This window comes from Quercus suber, unplaced genomic scaffold, assembly GCF_002906115.3.
Source record: "Quercus suber isolate HL8 unplaced genomic scaffold, Cork oak 2.0 scaffold_615, whole genome shotgun sequence".
NCBI lineage: Eukaryota > Viridiplantae > Streptophyta > Magnoliopsida > Fagales > Fagaceae > Quercus > Quercus suber.
In genome coordinates this window covers 124,589-142,467 of record NW_027070058.1, presented here as the reverse complement: position 1 = coordinate 142,467, position 17,879 = coordinate 124,589, and the positions used below count along the sequence as shown (strand labels likewise).

Below are 17,879 nucleotides of genomic sequence, written 5' to 3'. Positions count from 1 at the left end.
TTTTTTACAAATTGCTGATGTGATGAGTAATTATTAATAAGTAAAAAAACAACTTAAATGGTGGGCCCAAATGCAAATCAAAAAGAATTTGCTACCTTAACTGTTAGTAAAAATATTTTAGAAAAATATTGACTATAATAACACTTAAAAGAATCATTGATATTGTTAAGGATGTAAAAATGCACTTTTACAAAACAAAATTGCTAAAATTAGTACCCATATATATATATATATATAATAATATTTTTTAGAAAAAAATTGGGGGTTGGGGGGGGGAACCATTGGCCCCAAGTCCAGCCATGGCTCCGTCCATGGCTTGTGAGGTCCTTGAATAATAAATTTTAATAAGAAATTTCTCACATCTTATTATTGATTTTTGTTACAAATGCACGTGATATAATTTTTAATTGATAGATGTATTATATTTTGGTTCTCTTGAATTACTTTTTAAATAAAATTCCAATACATACAAGTAACAAGTACAACTGGTGCATACGTCTCAACTGTATTTTAAAGTATAACACCCAACTCTTTCTATTCCATTCGCATTTGGACCTTGCATCAAGTCAATAATTTAGTTTGGAATTTTTCAAGAACATGATGCTATCAACTTGTAAGCATAATCAGTAAAAGACAAGTCCTCATCCATGAGTATAGATGCATTTGTGCTTCAAGCCTTCAACTATAAACAAGCAAAGGGTGACAAAAAAAATAAGGGTGGCACATATATTCAAGAGCTATGGCGCCGATGGTAGGTGAGATGGGCATGATCTGTAGGAGATTTAAGCCACACATTCTCATGGTTCTGATTCATGTAGGTTATATGATTATGTACCTCATTATAGATGCTGCCTTCAGCCATGGGATGAATCCTCATATCTTTGTAACTTATCGACATGTTCTAGGTGGTTTAGTGATGTTTCCTTTTGCCTATTTTCTTGAAAGGTACAGTTCTAATCTACATCCAATACACATCCATATACACTCACACACCGGTTGCATGAATAATTATCTTCAAGTATGTACATATTCTGCATCTAAACAATTAAAACACTTTTGCAAATAGTCATAACAACGAAATAATAACATTTAATTGGAAATTATTCAATATTTGATTTTTCGTTTTCTTTCATGCAGAAAAGTAAGGCCAAAAATGACATTAGCATTGTTTTTTGAGATGTTTCTGCTTTCTCTGGTAGGGTACGTAGGTTGCCAAGTACCACTCTTCAGTATTACAGGAATGATACTTAGAGATTTGTGTTTACTCAAATAAAAAGCACTTACAGTTTTCTTTTCCCTGATGTTAAACAGGGTTAGCTTAACCCTTAACATGTACTTTGCAAGTTTGGAATACACTTCTCCAACCTTTGGCACATCCATGATCAATGCTGTTGCATCATTGACTTTTGTAATTGCAGTTGCATTCAGGTGGGGCTTTACACTTCGTGAACATGTCTCTCTTCGTTTGATGAGAAAACGTAGACTACATGAACACCATTTAATCAGTATTTTATGCAGGTTGGAGGCCTTTGATGTTAGGAATGCTCGTGGAATAGCCAAAGTCGTGGGAACCTTAAAATCGTTGGCTGGGGTCATGACCATGACTTTGTATAAAGGACCTGAAGTTCAAAGTTAGAAGGGTGCTCCCATCCACTTAAACAGAAGCAATTCTGTTCATGAGAACTGGATTAAAGGACCAATTCTAGCTGGTGCAAGTTGCATATCATGGTCTTTATGGTACATTAGGCAGGTACATAACTCTACGTACAAAAAAACCTTCCCTCCTGACTGTTGCAAGTTGTGCTATATATGTCCCACTGCTCAACAGTACAGTCATGAGAAAATAATCATAATAAGAGATTACATGATCTAATTTACAAGCAAATATTAAGATCACCAAAATCTGCTATGCATGAACTGATATATAACAGAAAAGTGAGGTAGCCAAAAAAAAAGGAAGTATTTTTCCCCAGGAAATAAAAGATGATAGTGTATCCATGTGAACCATGCAGGCATTTACTCTGAAGAAGTATCCTGCGCAACTGTCATTAACTGCATGGATAAACTTAATCGGTGGAGCACAATCAGCTGCCTTCACAGTACTCATACAACACAAACCGGCTTCAAGGTCCATTGCATTCAACAACATTGAATTCTGGTCCATCGTATATGCAGTAATTAAAGAATGTGAAAGAATTTCAAATTATTACTTTGTTTCAAATGATGTTTTAAACGTTTTATATGTCAAATGGCAGGGAGTTGTATGCTCAGGTATAACAATCTTCATTCAACTATGGTGCACTGAACAAAGAGGACCAGTTTTTGTGACCATTTTTAATCCCCTTGGAGCAGTGTTGACAGCGCTGCAATCATACTTTCTTCTTGGTGAAAGACTGCACATGGGAAGGTATAATCATCACAGTGTTATATCCACTTTCAGGAGCCACACACACACACAAGGGTTTAGATGGCTCTAAGTTGATATTTGACCCATTCAGAATACTGGGAGCAGTCGTTGTTATCATTGGTCTATACTTGGTGTTATGGGGCAAAGAAGGTGATCAAAATCACATCAAGTTCCAAGAGAAATCTGATCTGACAAATGAAGAGCTGCAGGGATGCCAGTTACAACAAAGAAATTCAAAAAGGGATGTCCCTTGAAGAGTGGACAGCAGCATTGGGTGTTTTCACTTTTACTTCTTTACCTGCTTTGCTTGATAGTTGTACTTTTCATTCATTTTAGTTCTGTTGTTTTCATGTTTAACTCAGCACACTTCCTGTGTGCTTTGGATCTTTGTTTTTGTTTTTGTTTTTGTTTTTGTTTGTTTGTTTGTTTTTTTTTTTTTTTTTTAATGAATCATGATGATGATGATGATGATGATGATGATATATAGAGAAAATATAAACAGTGAATAGTTCCAATCCATCTCAAACTTCTAGGGAGAAAACCCAAGAGGGAAGAGAGGAGATGGTCATGGACCTATCCCAGTTACAACTAGCAGCCCAATGGGCACAATTATGGGCAAAAAAATTTACATCTCTCGGAATAAAATAAAATTTCCACTAAGACGGAATTAAGGGCAGCCTTTACCTCTAGAAGAAGGGGAGCAATAAACCACATAGGAGGTCTTGCGGAGTAGAGGTCTTGAAGAGCACCAATGACACCTTTTGAGTCTCCTTCAAAGATAATAAAATGGAGTCTGAGAAATTGCCAATTTGATGGATCAGATGGAGGGAGAAAGTTTGTAGTTGATTATTTTCATTCAATGAAGTTTTAAGGCAAAAATACAAAACTGACTATCTAATTTTTACAGTTTTTCATTTTAGTCTTCTAACTTTCAATTTTGTCAATTCAATCCTTTAACTTTAAATTTTTGTCAAGTTAGGGCACTGTTACAACTCAGTTAGTGGCTGCTATTAGAACCCCTAAAACGACGCCATTTTGAAGAGTTTTTTTTTTTTTTGTTTTTTTTTATATAAATTGGGGATTAAAAGAAAATAAGAAAAATCTATAAATAAAAAAAATAAAAAATAAAAACATTAAGGTCGTTCCCCTTCCCCAGAATCAAAACAAAGAACTCCAAACCCTTAATGTTTGGTGTAGGAAGCAATGAATGAATGAAAAAGAAAACACAAACACAAACACACACACCTGTGTTGGTGTTCCTAAGACATTAGCAAAATCGGCACGCAAGGCAACCACAGCACTGTACTGGACCAAATTGACAGTGGAGAACTTTGTGACAGAAAGGTGGGCCAACAGAGAAACGACAGATAAAGTGAGGAGGGAAACGGTAACCCATTTCGTCTTCTTTGATTTTATTATCATCTTCTTCTTCTGCCTCTTCTTCTTTTTCTTCTTCTGAGCTCCCTCATCTATCAATCCCAGACCTAGAAACAAACAAACAAACAAATAGCTATGATATCATATGATACATAGTTCTTCTATCTAACATCAATGAGCTAGCTAGGGACCATTCCTAGTAGGAAGAAAGTTTGGATTTGGGTTTGGAGTTCTTTGTTTTGTTTTGATTCAGGTGAAGTCGTCGTTCCCCTTAATTTTTTTTTTTTTTTCAAATTTTTCTTATTTTCTTTTAATTCTGAATTTTTAAAAAAAAATCTACAAAACAGCGTCATTTCAGGGGTTCTAACAGCAATCGCTAACTGAATTATAACGGAGTCCTGAATTGACAAAAATTGAAAGTTAGAGGACTAAATTAACAAAACTGAAAGTTAGAAGACTAAAATGAAAAACAGTAAAAATTAGAGGGTTAGTTTTGCATTTTTGCCAAATTTTGATGTTATGAAAAAGTACCAGATGAATTAAAAAAATCAACCTTTTCAGAGACATAAATTGATGGTGCTACAATAGCCATTCCAAAGCTGGTGCTCAAATTGTGCGGGGACTTCCGTGGGAGAGCAATGTATAGTGCCCCTTTCATACAAAATGCTAGTCTCCTAACATACCTAGACACATCACAATTCACATAGCCATACACAACATTTGTCAGCTTATAAGCATTTACTCAGGTTTTAGGGAATCATCTAGCTTACACTGGTCCCAATCAATAAAAACACAAAATACTAAGACATTGACGCAAGGGAAAACTTCCCAAGGACTTTTAGAATGCTTGATGCTGCTTACGTAGAACTTTTATATATTAACTTTAAGACAATAAGTTGATCGTACAAAAAGCAAGCTTTCTAATAATCTTGCAATGTAATTAACATATTTCACAAAGACTTCACCTTAAGCTCCTTAGAATACTTCCAAAATCTACTCTACGATCATCAGCTAACAACAAAGAATTAACATTTACAAAGACAATTTTAAACCATAACTCCACATGCTTCTTACAGTAATTTCCAAAAATCTATTTCATGCTTCTCCTCACTTTGCTTCTTCAAGCCGTGCAAGTAATGACTCAGGACTTGACGTTTTATTTATACTGCAAAAAAAGAACAGATAATGACATCAAACAATTTGAATAAGTTTTGTCGCTTGAAGAATAATTTATGATCTTCTAAAGACAAATATTTGAATATCCATTTGTTCTCTATAACAATTAAATTGGATCCATCCACAACCATATCACATATTAACAAGGCTCACCAGAAGAGCAAATCCCCTCCAGATGCCAACTTTTCTGAAATCCATTCCGGAACTAATTCTATTAAGAGGTTTAGCTGCTCTTCAACTTCTCCTGCAAACACAAATGAAGAGGATCACCAAAAGCTCCCAGAAAAAAGGGAATTATATCCGTGTGGTACAAATGCTTACTTCTGTCGACAATATCACAATGGCTTGCAATTATCTTGTGTATAAGCTCCTCTTTTGTGATAACAGACCGATTAATAGACTGAAATAAGAAGTGAATCATGTTGAAGAGCTTAGGCAGGCTAGCAATCATTTGTCGCCTCCATATTGCCCGTGAGATCGCCGGATTTCTCTCTTCTTCTGCCTTCCTCTCTTTCTCTATTATCTGCAGCAAGAAAACATAGTTATAAATTCTAATAATGCAATCAGAAAAATGATAGCTTATATATTGTTTTAGATAGAACATAGAACCTTGCTTGGTAAGGATGAAAGCATAAGGAATTCACAATGGGGCTTACCGATTGCAAAATATTCTCAGGAAGAATATCAAAAACATCATTATCAACTGAAACACCTCCAGTGTCATCCATTTCATCACCAACGTTTCCATTCTTTATGAGAGTGTCAAATTTTAACAATCTTGAACAGGGTGGACGCCTTATTAACTTGTTTGGTGAGCTAGTGGAATCATCCTCTGGTCTCATATAACATCTCTTTGGTGGATACAATCTGGGCATGACATTCATCAGCCCAGCTGGAGTGAGAAAATGTTTTGCAGGAGTTGAATGGATATTAGCAATTTCTGCAGGAGAACCATTCTCATTATTCATGGCATCTATCTCTTCGCTTGGCGTTGCTGGTGGGCAAGATTGTGGCAAATGAGCAGGGGAAGCATGAACTGCTAGACATTTTTCATTGCTGGTTGATTCAAACGACAGTTTTGATGGGGATGGAGCACCAGCAGCAGAACTACTTTTCTCTTTGGAGGAACTTTTGTTAAGTGGTGACTCTGGAACTAGAAGAACTGAAGATCGGAGATCAGTCTTTGATAAGTTTAGAGGATAGTCCTGTACTTCATGGCTAATGACTTTCTGTGAAAAGCGCTTGCGGAAAGATTGAGAGAGATGTGATGCTACCACTGATTGTTGTTTTCTATGTGCTTCGATTCATGTCCCGAGGGGAAGTGACATGTTGGGAGAATTGTTTATGTTTGAATTCAGATCTTGTTCTGTTCCTTCTGCAATTTCATCATCCTGAATGCAGGTTTCTAATACTGCTGATTGCAGAGCTGTTAGTGCAACAGTTGATGTCTTAATAGGAAATGATGAGGTGGGTGTTTTCATGTTCGAATGGACGTCTCGCTTTTTACGATTGAATGGTTCAGGCAACAGTTCCTCTGGAATTTCATCCACCTGCATGCAGAAGAAAAATCTAAAGGTGCAGTCTAGAGCTTTGCTTAAAACAACCAGAAATCTTCATATCGAATATATATGAGTAAACTAACAATAATTTTTCATCTCAAATCCATATTGTTAGTTACAATTTTTTTCATCTCAAATCCATATTTTTAGTTACAATTTTAAGTGGTAGTGAATATCACACTGAGAGCGACCTTTATGGTTAACATTTGTAGTGAAAGAGAGGTCAAAAGCAGCTAGAGCATAAAGTTGATTTTCAATTGTATGAAAAAGGAACACTTCTATAATGGAAACCATAGAATATGACCCTAATCAAAATTATATTAGATTATGGTATTATCTTAACCCAGTCTCATTAGGTGGCCACAAGTGGCAGATGGAATCTAGTACTAAAGTTTACACATAAAGTGTAAAACAGCTATATATAGATAGGAATGGAGGGAACAGATGAAACAGAGGCATCTCACTGCAAGAATGTCCTAAGAAAAGAGAGAATATATGCCCAACAGTTTTTGTGCATTATATTCCAAAGCACACTCCCCTTTTCAATTGACTAGGAAGGCATTATAACCAGAGAATCAAAGTAACTTATATATACATATAAAAAATGTAAATGATTGGCAACTAATGTTGTTCTAGATGTGATCATGAATACAGAACTAACAACAATTTAAGGATATATCCCATGTAATATACAGAAAGTACAGAACACGAGTACCTCAGGACAGGATTTTGAAAAATCCACAAGCCACGATTGTAACACCTTCCTCAAACGCATATTCCTGCTTTCAGATTTCAACTTCCCATCATTTTCCACTGCATCAACGTTGATGGAAACATGGAGATCCGGCTTCATACAGCTCGTCCGCTCATCGAACACAAGTACCCTCTTTATCTCAATTGCATCACGCAAAATAAACTTCAATTGAGCCAAGTGCCTGTGTGTAAACCTCCTAAAAACATATTTTTTTTAAAAACATACAAAACAATCATAAGATTCATTAATCTCATACAGCTAAGCGTAGTCAATGTATCAGGTGAGTTGTTTAAGAAATATCAAATATGCAGTGTGGTAGCAATTTTTGAAAACTGATCTAAAAAAACTGAAAAATCTGTGTTTTGAGAATACATTTTCTCTCTTAAAACTTTTTTGGCAATGGGTTTCTATTTTGTTTTCAAGTGCTTGAATTACATTTTAAGAACACGCTTTTCCCAAATCCAAACAGACGTTTAAGGTTCTATTTTCTAAGCAACCAAAAAGAGGGAAAACAAATTTGAAAACATCTTATCCATCAATATTAATAACAAGGCTCCAAATTCACCTCCAAAACCAACAAATTTCATAACTTCATACCAATCATCATCGCTATAAGACACAGAATGCAATCATTTCCCATCCAAAATTTTACTTTCTTAGAAACCAAACAAAACCCAAAAAAAAAAAATAATAATAATAATAATAATAATTAAATTAAATTAAAATTTTACCTATCAGTTAAACACTCAATTTTGGGGCAAATATTGGTAAAAGAGGATGAGGAACCCTTCAACCGCAACAACCGAATAGAACTATCTAAGCTATCAAAAAACTGAGCAAGAAACTCATACCTGCACATAGAACAAATAAATACCCAGAAACATTAATTAAAAGCTAAAACAAATAAACCAATGAAATCACCGTATAAACCAAAAAAGTGCATACTTTTCGGGGATTTCTGGGGTGGTGGGTCCCCAGGATTGGATCTGCCTTCTGGCGGAGGAGTTGGGGCGGAGGGTTTCGGCGACTTTTCTGACTTCGTTGACGCCGCGGTTGCGGGGGAGCTGTGTGGGCTGTTTTTCTAGAGTTTTGGAGCTCAGCTGGCCGGGTGAGTTGAAGTGTTTTGAATGGGGTTTCTTGGATTTGGATTTTGATGAAGATGAAGGCTCCATTGGTAACACAGCCAGAGAGAGGAAATGTAGTGTGGATTGAAGGAGGGAGGAGAGACACAGAGAGGGTTTTTCTTTGGAGGGAAAGCTGTGCTGGAGCAAGGCGTGCTTGGTTGCCGCCTAAATCACCCGTTGCTTCCCGCAATTTCTTTCGGGTCTGTTTGGGAAGTAGGTCTAGTGAGTCAGGCAGGTGAGCTTGAGTAGTCTTGTCCGCTGCCAGGGAAATGAATGTCGGGTCTTTTTCCTTAGAAGGTTGGTGACCATGTCCATGATTACGACGATAACAAAAAATATAACAAATTAAAGCACTTTGAAAGAAAGGACAAAGGTCCCGTCAAAGAAGAAAAAAAAGGGACAAAGGAATAGAAAAATATTTAACCATAAAAAATAGAAAAATAATAAGTAAAACTTAAACACAGTACTTTGATATTATTTCTTAGATTTTCACTTAAAATTTTGCTGTGTGGCTTTTTTCTCATTAATAGAAGTATATTATTTAAGTTAAGTAGTTTTTTTTTTTTTTTTTTTTTGGTGCAGTATGATTTTTGAAGTAGAGAGTAGAGACTTCACATTATCATCTCAAGTTTATCACAATTCTATTCTCTTGTGTGACACCAAATTCATATATTAAAACATTATTCAATTTACGATTTATTTGTTTCTTTTATAAAGATCAGAATTGTTCATGAAACATTGTTTTTATAATTTTGCTTTTGTTGGCCAAGTAACATGTAAATGCAAGTACTATTTGCAAATGGCACAAATGATAGGAAGTTCTTGGGGTTTCTATAATCTGTCTACAACTTTTTTTCTGTAGAACACGTGGCCTGGCATGCGTTCCATCCCAATAGGCAATAATTTTAAGGCCCTACTTAAAAGGTTGTGATAATGCAATCTAAAGGTTGAATAGGTCATAAAATATGGACATTGTTCTCATGATTCAGTAGGTAGAAATCGAAACTAGTCCTCAATTGTGCATTGATTTTTGATTGAACATTAAGTTTAAGAGGTAGAGAGTTAAAATCCATTACAAATCTCGAAGTTACACTGATACAAAACGTCCACCTCACCCAATAGATGGGATTTAAATATTCCTTGCTTTCATTGGTTTCAGTATATTTTGAAAACTTATTTTAGAAACCTGCTACCTAAACAAAATAGAAGGAAAAATTAAGCCAAGCAATCCTGATACAAAGGACAAAGAACACAATTTTTAAATGCAGTTGGTCTGCAAACCACACGACAGTGAACGAATAATCAGTCTAAAGAACATTTAACTTTTAATCAACGACTTAGGTGTGAAATACCTTTACAATGAGCTAAGCCAACATTTAGTTTTTTTGGTTGAAGTATGCAAACATTTAGTTACATCAGAGGAATCTTATCTTAACAAATTAAATGGCTATTGGATTATTCTCCAGGGCGCATATAATATGTACACACGCACATACATTTATATATATGCACAAGCCAACATCTTCATCCATCAAATATACCAGGCTCTGTTCATTTTGATGGTGATTGCTGCAAGACTGAATCAAGCACTGCACACCATTGGATGATTATGGTATAAAGTACAATTGCATATTATATCATTATTAAAAATAAATGTATAACTTATTATTATGTACAAAGGATGAGAATACAAGTGAATTTCACCAAAGGTTACATGCTGGCAACAATAGAAGGAGATTCTATATCCACTTCAGGTTCTACATCAGACCCCTCTGCAGTGGTCTTTAACACCAAATCAAATCGTTAGACATTAAAAAATTTGTGGATAATGTCAAATAATAGCTAAGGTTATATCCTGCCATGTAATTACTCACCTCTAAATCCTTTACTTTTTGTTGTGAAAGATAACGATCCAATGCACCCTTTCCATACAGAATCTTTGCTCCAGATCCACGTCCCTCGGATCCAACAGCCTCTTCATCAACTACAACTGCATCTATTATATCATCACCTGTTCTAATATCGGGAATCTGGAAAAGATTCAAAAGCAATAAGTTGCATTGTCTTAAAATGATAATTCCTAATGTTTATGGAGCAAAAAATTAGGAGAAAAAAAATTCACTGCCATACAAAGAACAAAAACACATGGACTGGGACCTTTTGGCCACTTGCTGCACTCTATTAACTTCACACCAAAATCAAAAATTGCACATGCATCGCAGATATACATCCTCCCTCTCACAGTGTGGGGGCCTCAAAGCTTTGTGGTATGCATACACTGTGAGTGAGAGGATGCATATATCCAATACATGAAATATCTTCAGAGAAGGAAAAAATTGCATACCTCAAATATACTCCATCAATATATTCTCCAATATTGCCCGCAAGCCCCGAGCCCCGGTGTTATTAGATATTGCTTTTTTAGCAATTAATCTCAAGGCATTTTCCGTTAAATGCAGCTTGACCTGAGATGAGTAAAATTCATGTCAATGTGGCTTTTAGATGATCACATTTGCAGATCATGAAAAGCCTGCAACATCTATGAAAACAGAATGAGCAATGGATTCTGCAAGTCTAACATGAACAAGCAAGAATTCAACAAGTTGAATGGATGGCTGGAGTTCAAGACAATATTATATGAAGAATGATGGGCCTCAGAAAAAAAACTTACACCATTCATCTGGAACATCTTTTTGTATTGTTTCCCAAGGGCATTTTTTGGCTCTGTAAGAACCTACAAAAAGATTATTGCCTTTAAGAGTCACAGAGGAAATTGGCTTCTGTTGAATAAAAGGCTAGAAAAAGATTACAATGATGGCATTTTCATAAATACATTTAGAAGGACCAATCACATGAGACAAATAATTTCCCACCAGATACACCCAATAAAAACCAATGGAAAAGTATCTAAAAATTTTGGCCAGATGTGTTGAATCTTATTCATGAGTTTTTTACTGGAGTCTGCCCAGTTATCTCTCTTCAATATCTCTTCTTGGTCCATACATATTTGATCCTCTTTTTCATACAGTAGAAAGCATAACAGCATAAAAATTAGTACAGTTACATAAATGCCAGTCAGACAGAAAATAGTTTACAAACAAATCACAACATATCACCTGCACAAGTTGGTTTTCAGTTAGAGCTGACAAACTGGCAAGGATTGGAAATTGTCCAACAAATTCAGGTATTAAACCATATGAAATGAGGTCACTACTTTCAACCTGCCAAAACAACAGTTGCTTTAGAACATGAATATCTAAAACCGCTGCAAAATATTAGTTAAGTAAACTATGGTTTCTTCTTTTATTGGTTATTACACATGCACCTTGTGGGTCTTGAATACATGACCTCACCCTCCGCCTTACTCTTACAAGGGAATGAGGTGCCATTTGAGCTATAGCTCATTAGCTAAACTACGGCTTTTTGTTAAGAAATCTTTTAATGAAAAAAAAGAAAGAAAAAAGGCTATAAGCTGTTACATGTTAATTGAAGACTGGTGTGCACTTACAGTCTCCAATAAAGATGATGCAACGGAAGCATCTGTAACACCACCAGCCCTTGTGTTGGCACGTACTGGAGCACCAAATCCAATAGAAGAATCTTGGCGCCTGTAACGAATGCCAGACACTTCCAAGTTATTTATTCATCACCATTATTATTATTAATTCTAACAAAATAGGAAGCTCCAAATAACAAATACCACAAGATTCGTCTCTATATTGGGCTAATCTTTCTGAGATTGTTTTCTCCTAGTCAATGAAGGCACCTCCACAGATGAAGAGAATATCCTTCGTGTCAATCTGTTAAGAATAAATAACAGCAAGTATAGTTATAAACTATCTTAATCTGATCTGTGAAAAGAATACAACAGTGCATACATTGAAGATGTAAATATTATACAACAGTGCAGGGAACCTTTCTAAAGAAGAGCCCTTTAGACTTGCCTTTAGCTAGTGAAACCTACGGGCAACTGACCCCACCTGCCAGAACCAGTTGCTAGGTGGTCCGTGGTCCAGGGGCGTTCAACCCTGATGGGCTAACCAGAGCTTTAAAAGAATTGAGGCATACCTAAGACAAAAGTAGCTATACGAAACTATACAAAATTAGAAGATCATTGATATTGACTTTACAATTCTCTGTATATGCTCAATAAACTGAGCATTGGAATTAATATTAATTCTCTTCTTAACTAAGATTAAAGATGACACAATCATTAATCATGTACTTTCTCTAGCACCATACACATGTGAAAGCATGCCTGAAAACACAACAGTAGCAGAGTTTAGAGGAAATTAAGAGTAACCTTAGCCAAATCCACATACTTCATTACACAATTTCTATTTTCATGACAGTGGCCTCATATACAACAAAGCAATGTAGGAATAGCTCCTTATGGAAACCACATTATGCTAGATCCTTCCTAGTAGATACATGTAGAAAAGAAATGAAGGACATATATTACAACTTATATATATTAAAGGTACAGAACCAACCACTTTTGGATGGACTCATAATATATCCTCTTATAGTGATTGTAAATAGCCACAGCAAGCTCCTGTATTCAAGCAATACAGTTAGTAAAACTGTGAAAACAGAAAATTGCTCCACATTAACACAATACTACCACTGAATATGCAATGTATAGTGCCCCTTTCATACATAATGCTAGTCTCCTAACATACCTAGACACATCACAATTCACATAGCCATACACAACATTTGTCAGCTTATAAGCATTTACTTGGGTTTTAGGGAATCATCTAGCTTACACTGGTCCCAATCAATAAAAACGCAAAATACTAAGACATTGACGCAAGGGAAAACTTCCCAAGGACTTTTAGAATGCTTGTTGATGCTGCTTACATAGGAACTTTTATATATTAACTTTAAGACAATACGTTGATCATACAAAAAGCAAGCTTTCTAATAATCTTGCCATGTAATTGACATATTTCACAAAGACTTCATCTTAAGCTCCTGAGTCTACTTCCAAAATCTACTCTACAATCATCAGCTAACAACAAAGAATTAACATTTACATAGACAATTTTAAACCATTCCTCCACATTCTTTTTACAGTAATTTCCAAAAATCTATTTCACGCTTCTCCTCACTTTGCTTCTTCAAGCCGTGCGCGTAATGACTCAGGTCTTGACATTTTATTTATACTGCAAAAAAGAACAGATAATGACATCAAACAATTTGAATAAGTTTTGTCGCTTGAAGAATAATTTATGATCTTCTAAAGACAAATATCCATTTGTTCTCTATAACAATTAAAATGGATCCATCCACAACCATATCACGTATTAACAAGGCTCACCAGAAGAGCAAATCCCCTCCAGATGCCAACTTTTCAGAAATCCATTCTGGAACTAATTCTATTAAGAGGTTTAGCTGCTCTTCAACTTCTCCTGCAAACATAAATGAAGAGGATCACCAAAAGCTCCTAGAGAAAAGGGAATTATATCCTTGTGGTACAAATGCTTACTTCTGTCAACAATATCACAATGGCTTGCAATTATCTTGTGTATAAGCTCCTCTTTTGTGATAACAGACCGCTTAATAGACTGAAATAAGAAGTGAATCATGTTGAAGAGCTTAGGCAGGCTAGCAATCATTTGTCGCCTCCATTTTGCCCATGAGATCGCCGGATTTCTCTCTTCTACTGCCTTCCTCTCTTTCTCTATTATCTGCAGCAAGAAAACATAGTTATAAATTCTAATGATGCAATCAGAACAAACTTTTATGTCTCTGTCCAGGTTCAATATGTACACATCCAAACAAATATTTAGGTATGTTCATGTTGTAAACTAATAAGGCTAGGATAAATGCAAACATAATGACTATACGCTGATATCCTATCCTTGATTTAATTTCCGTTTGAAGCAAAATGAAATTTATATGTTGGTTATTGCAGTCCAATAACACTAGAAGAAAAAAAAATGATAGCTTGTATATTGTTTTATATAGAACATAGAACCATGCTTGGTAAGGATGAAAGCATAAGGAATTCACAATGGGGCTTACCGATTGCAAAATATTCTCAGGAAGAATATCAAAAACATCATTATCAACTGAAACACATCCAGTGTCATCCATTTCATCACCAATGTTTCCATTTTTTATGGGAGTGTCAAATTTTAACGATTTTGAACAGGGGGGACGCCTTATTAACTTGTTTGGTGAGCTAGTGGAATCATCCTCTGGGCTCATATAACATCTCTTTGGTGGATACAATGTGGGCGTGACATTCATAAGCCCAGCTGGAGTGAGAACATGTTTTGCAGGAGTCAAATGGATATTAGCAATTTCTGCAGGAGAACCATTCTCATTATTCATGGCATCTATCTCTTTGCTTGGGGTTGCTGGTGGGCAAGATTGTGGAAAATGAGCAGGGGAAGCATGAACTGCTAGACATTTTTCATTGCTGGTTGATTCAAACAACAGTTTTGATGGGGATGGAGTACCAGCAGCAGAACTACTTTTCTCTTTGGAGGAACTTTTGTTAAGTGGTGACTCTGGAACTGGAAGAACTGAAGATTGGAGATCAGTCTTTGATAAGTTTAGAGGATAGTTCTGTACTTCATGGCTAATGACTTTCTGTGAAAAGCGCTTGTGGAAAGATCGAGAGAGATGTGATGCTACCACTGGTTGCTGTTTTCTATGTGCTTCGATTGATGTCCCGAGGGGAAATGACATGTTGGGAGAATTGTTTATGTTTGAATTCAGATCTTGTTCTGTTCCTTCTTCAATTTCATCATCCTGAATGCAGGTTTCTGATACTCCTGATTGCAGAGCTGTTAGTGCAACAGTTGATGTCTTAATAGGAAATGATGAGGTGGGTGCTTTCATGTTCGAATGGACATCTAGCTCTTTACGATTGAATGGTTCAGGCAACAGTTCCTCTGGAATTTCATCCACCTGCGTGCAGAAGAAAAATTTTAAGGTGCAGTCTAGAGCATTGCTTAAAACTACCGGAAATCTTCATATTGAATATATGTAAACTGACAATAATTTTTCATCTCAAATCCATATTGTTAGTTACAATTTTAAGTGGTAGTGAATATCATGCTTACAGCTACCTTTATGGTTAACATTTGTAGTGAAAGAGACGTCAAAAGCAGCTAGAGCATAAAGTTGATTTTCAATTGTATGAAAAAGGAACACTTCTATAATGGAAACCATAGAATATGACCCTAATCAAAATTATATTAGATTATGGTATTATCTTAACCCAGTCTCATTAGGTGGCCACAAGTGGAAGATGGAATCTTCTACTAAAGTTTATACATAAAGTGTAAAACAACTATATATAGATAGGAATGGAGGGAACAGGTGAAACAGAGGCATCTATCTCACTGCAAGAATGTCCTAAGAAAAGAGAGAATATAAGCCCAACAGTTTTGTGCATTATGTTCCAAAGCACACTCCCCTTTTCAATTGGCCAGGAAGGCATTATAACCAGAGAATCAAAGTGACTTATATATACATATAAAAAATGTAAATGATTGGCAACTAATGTTGTTCTAGATGTGATCATGAATACAGAACTAACAACAATTTAAGGATATATCCCATGTAATATACAGAAAGTACAGAACACGAGTACCTCAGGACAGGATTTTGAAAAATCCACAAGCCACGATTGTAACACCTTCCTCAAACGCATATTCCTGCTTTCAGATTTCAACTTCCCATCATTTTCCACTGCATCAACGTTGATGGAAACATGGAGATCCGGCTTCATACAGCTCGTCCGCTCATCGAACACAAGTACCCTCTTTATCTCAATTGCATCACGCAAAATAAACTTCAATTGAGCCAAGTGCCTGTGTGTAAACCTCCTAAAAACATATTTTTTTTAAAAACATACAAAACAATCATAAGATTCATTAATCTCATACAGCTAAGCGTAGTCAATGTATCAGGTGAGTTGTTTAAGAAATATCAAATATGCAGTGTGGTAGCAATTTTTGAAAACTGATCTAAAAAAACTGAAAAATCTGTGTTTTGAGAATACATTTTCTCTCTTAAAACTTTTTTGGCAATGGGTTTCTATTTTGTTTTCAAGTGCTTGAATTACATTTTAAGAACACGCTTTTCCCAAATCCAAACAGACGTTTAAGGTTCTATTTTCTAAGCAACCAAAAAGAGGGAAAACAAATTTGAAAACATCTTATCCATCAATATTAATAACAAGGCTCCAAATTCACCTCCAAAACCAACAAATTTCATAACTTCATACCAATCATCATCGCTATAAGACACAGAATGCAATCATTTCCCATCCAAAATTTTACTTTCTTAGAAACCAAACAAAACCCAAAAAAAAAAAATAATAATAATAATAATAATAATTAAATTAAATTAAAATTTTACCTATCAGTTAAACACTCAATTTTGGGGCAAATATTGGTAAAAGAGGATGAGGAACCCTTCAACCGCAACAACCGAATAGAACTATCTAAGCTATCAAAAAACTGAGCAAGAAACTCATACCTGCACATAGAACAAATAAATACCCAGAAACATTAATTAAAAGCTAAAACAAATAAACCAATGAAATCACCGTATAAACCAAAAAAGTGCATACTTTTCGGGGATTTCTGGGGTGGTGGGTCCCCAGGATTGGATCTGCCTTCTGGCGGAGGAGTTGGGGCGGAGGGTTTCGGCGACTTTTCTGACTTCGTTGACGCCGCGGTTGCGGGGGAGCTGTGTGGGCTGTTTTTCTAGAGTTTTGGAGCTCAGCTGGCCGGGTGAGTTGAAGTGTTTTGAATGGGGTTTCTTGGATTTGGATTTTGATGAAGATGAAGGCTCCATTGGTAACACAGCCAGAGAGAGGAAATGTAGTGTGGATTGAAGGAGGGAGGAGAGACACAGAGAGGGTTTTTCTTTGGAGGGAAAGCTGTGCTGGAGCAAGGCGTGCTTGGTTGCCGCCTAAATCACCCGTTGCTTCCCGCAATTTCTTTCGGGTCTGTTTGGGAAGTAGGTCTAGTGAGTCAGGCAGGTGAGCTTGAGTAGTCTTGTCCGCTGCCAGGGAAATGGAAGCCTCGTCGGGTCTTTTTCCTTAGAAGGTTGGTGACCATGTCCATGATTACGACGATAACAAAAAATATAACAAATTAAAGCACTTTGAAAGAAAGGACAAAGGTCCCGTCAAAGAAGAAAAAAAAGGGACAAAGGAATAGAAAAATATTTAACCATAAAAAATAGAAAAATAATAAGTAAAACTTAAACACAGTACTTTGATATTATTTCTTAGATTTTCACTTAAAATTTTGCTGTGTGGCTTTTTTCTCATTAATAGAAGTATATTATTTAAGTTAAGTAGCCATATAACAAAATGAAACCTAAGAATCCGTATCTAAAGTACTATACATAAATTTAGTCCAAAAATAATATTATAAAAGAGAGAAAAAGCAATAAAAAAAAAATTAAACAAATCAAAATTTTAGACTCTAGCCCAGGGCCAGCCCTCG

General features: G+C 35.8%; 2 protein-coding genes and 1 pseudogene across 2 annotated transcripts; 1 reads left to right on the top strand and 2 right to left on the bottom strand.

Annotated features, from left to right (window-relative positions):
• The first annotated feature begins 613 nt into the window (after positions 1-613).
• Positions 614-2,766, top strand: LOC112025172 (WAT1-related protein At2g39510-like; annotated as a pseudogene).
• A 102-nt stretch (positions 2,767-2,868) lies between these two features.
• Positions 2,869-8,712, bottom strand: LOC112025171 (CDT1-like protein b). Its single transcript, XM_024057832.2, is given in 10 exon segments — positions 2,869-3,200; positions 3,653-3,891; positions 4,338-4,467; positions 4,859-4,949; positions 5,114-5,204; positions 5,282-5,483; positions 5,617-6,510; positions 7,235-7,469; positions 8,005-8,124; positions 8,219-8,712. Coding segments are annotated over 7 exon segments (1,827 nt in total). The 5' UTR covers positions 8,446-8,712; the 3' UTR covers positions 2,869-3,200; positions 3,653-3,891; positions 4,338-4,467; positions 4,859-4,891.
• Positions 8,713-9,894: 1,182 nt separating this feature from the next.
• LOC112012772 (CDT1-like protein b) lies at positions 9,895-17,478 on the bottom strand. Its single transcript, XM_065765213.1, has 14 exons — positions 16,994-17,478; positions 16,780-16,899; positions 16,010-16,244; positions 14,428-15,321; positions 13,889-14,090; positions 13,721-13,811; positions 12,891-13,565; positions 12,098-12,197; positions 11,906-12,005; positions 11,514-11,618; positions 11,069-11,131; positions 10,742-10,862; positions 10,272-10,427; positions 9,895-10,179 (listed from the first exon to the last, which is right to left on the bottom strand). The coding sequence occupies exons 1-7, from the start codon at positions 17,218-17,220 to the stop codon at positions 13,508-13,510; spliced, it is 1,827 nt and encodes a 608-aa protein (XP_065621285.1). The 5' UTR covers positions 17,221-17,478; the 3' UTR covers positions 9,895-10,179; positions 10,272-10,427; positions 10,742-10,862; positions 11,069-11,131; positions 11,514-11,618; positions 11,906-12,005; positions 12,098-12,197; positions 12,891-13,507.
• Positions 17,479-17,879: the final 401 nt, after the last annotated feature.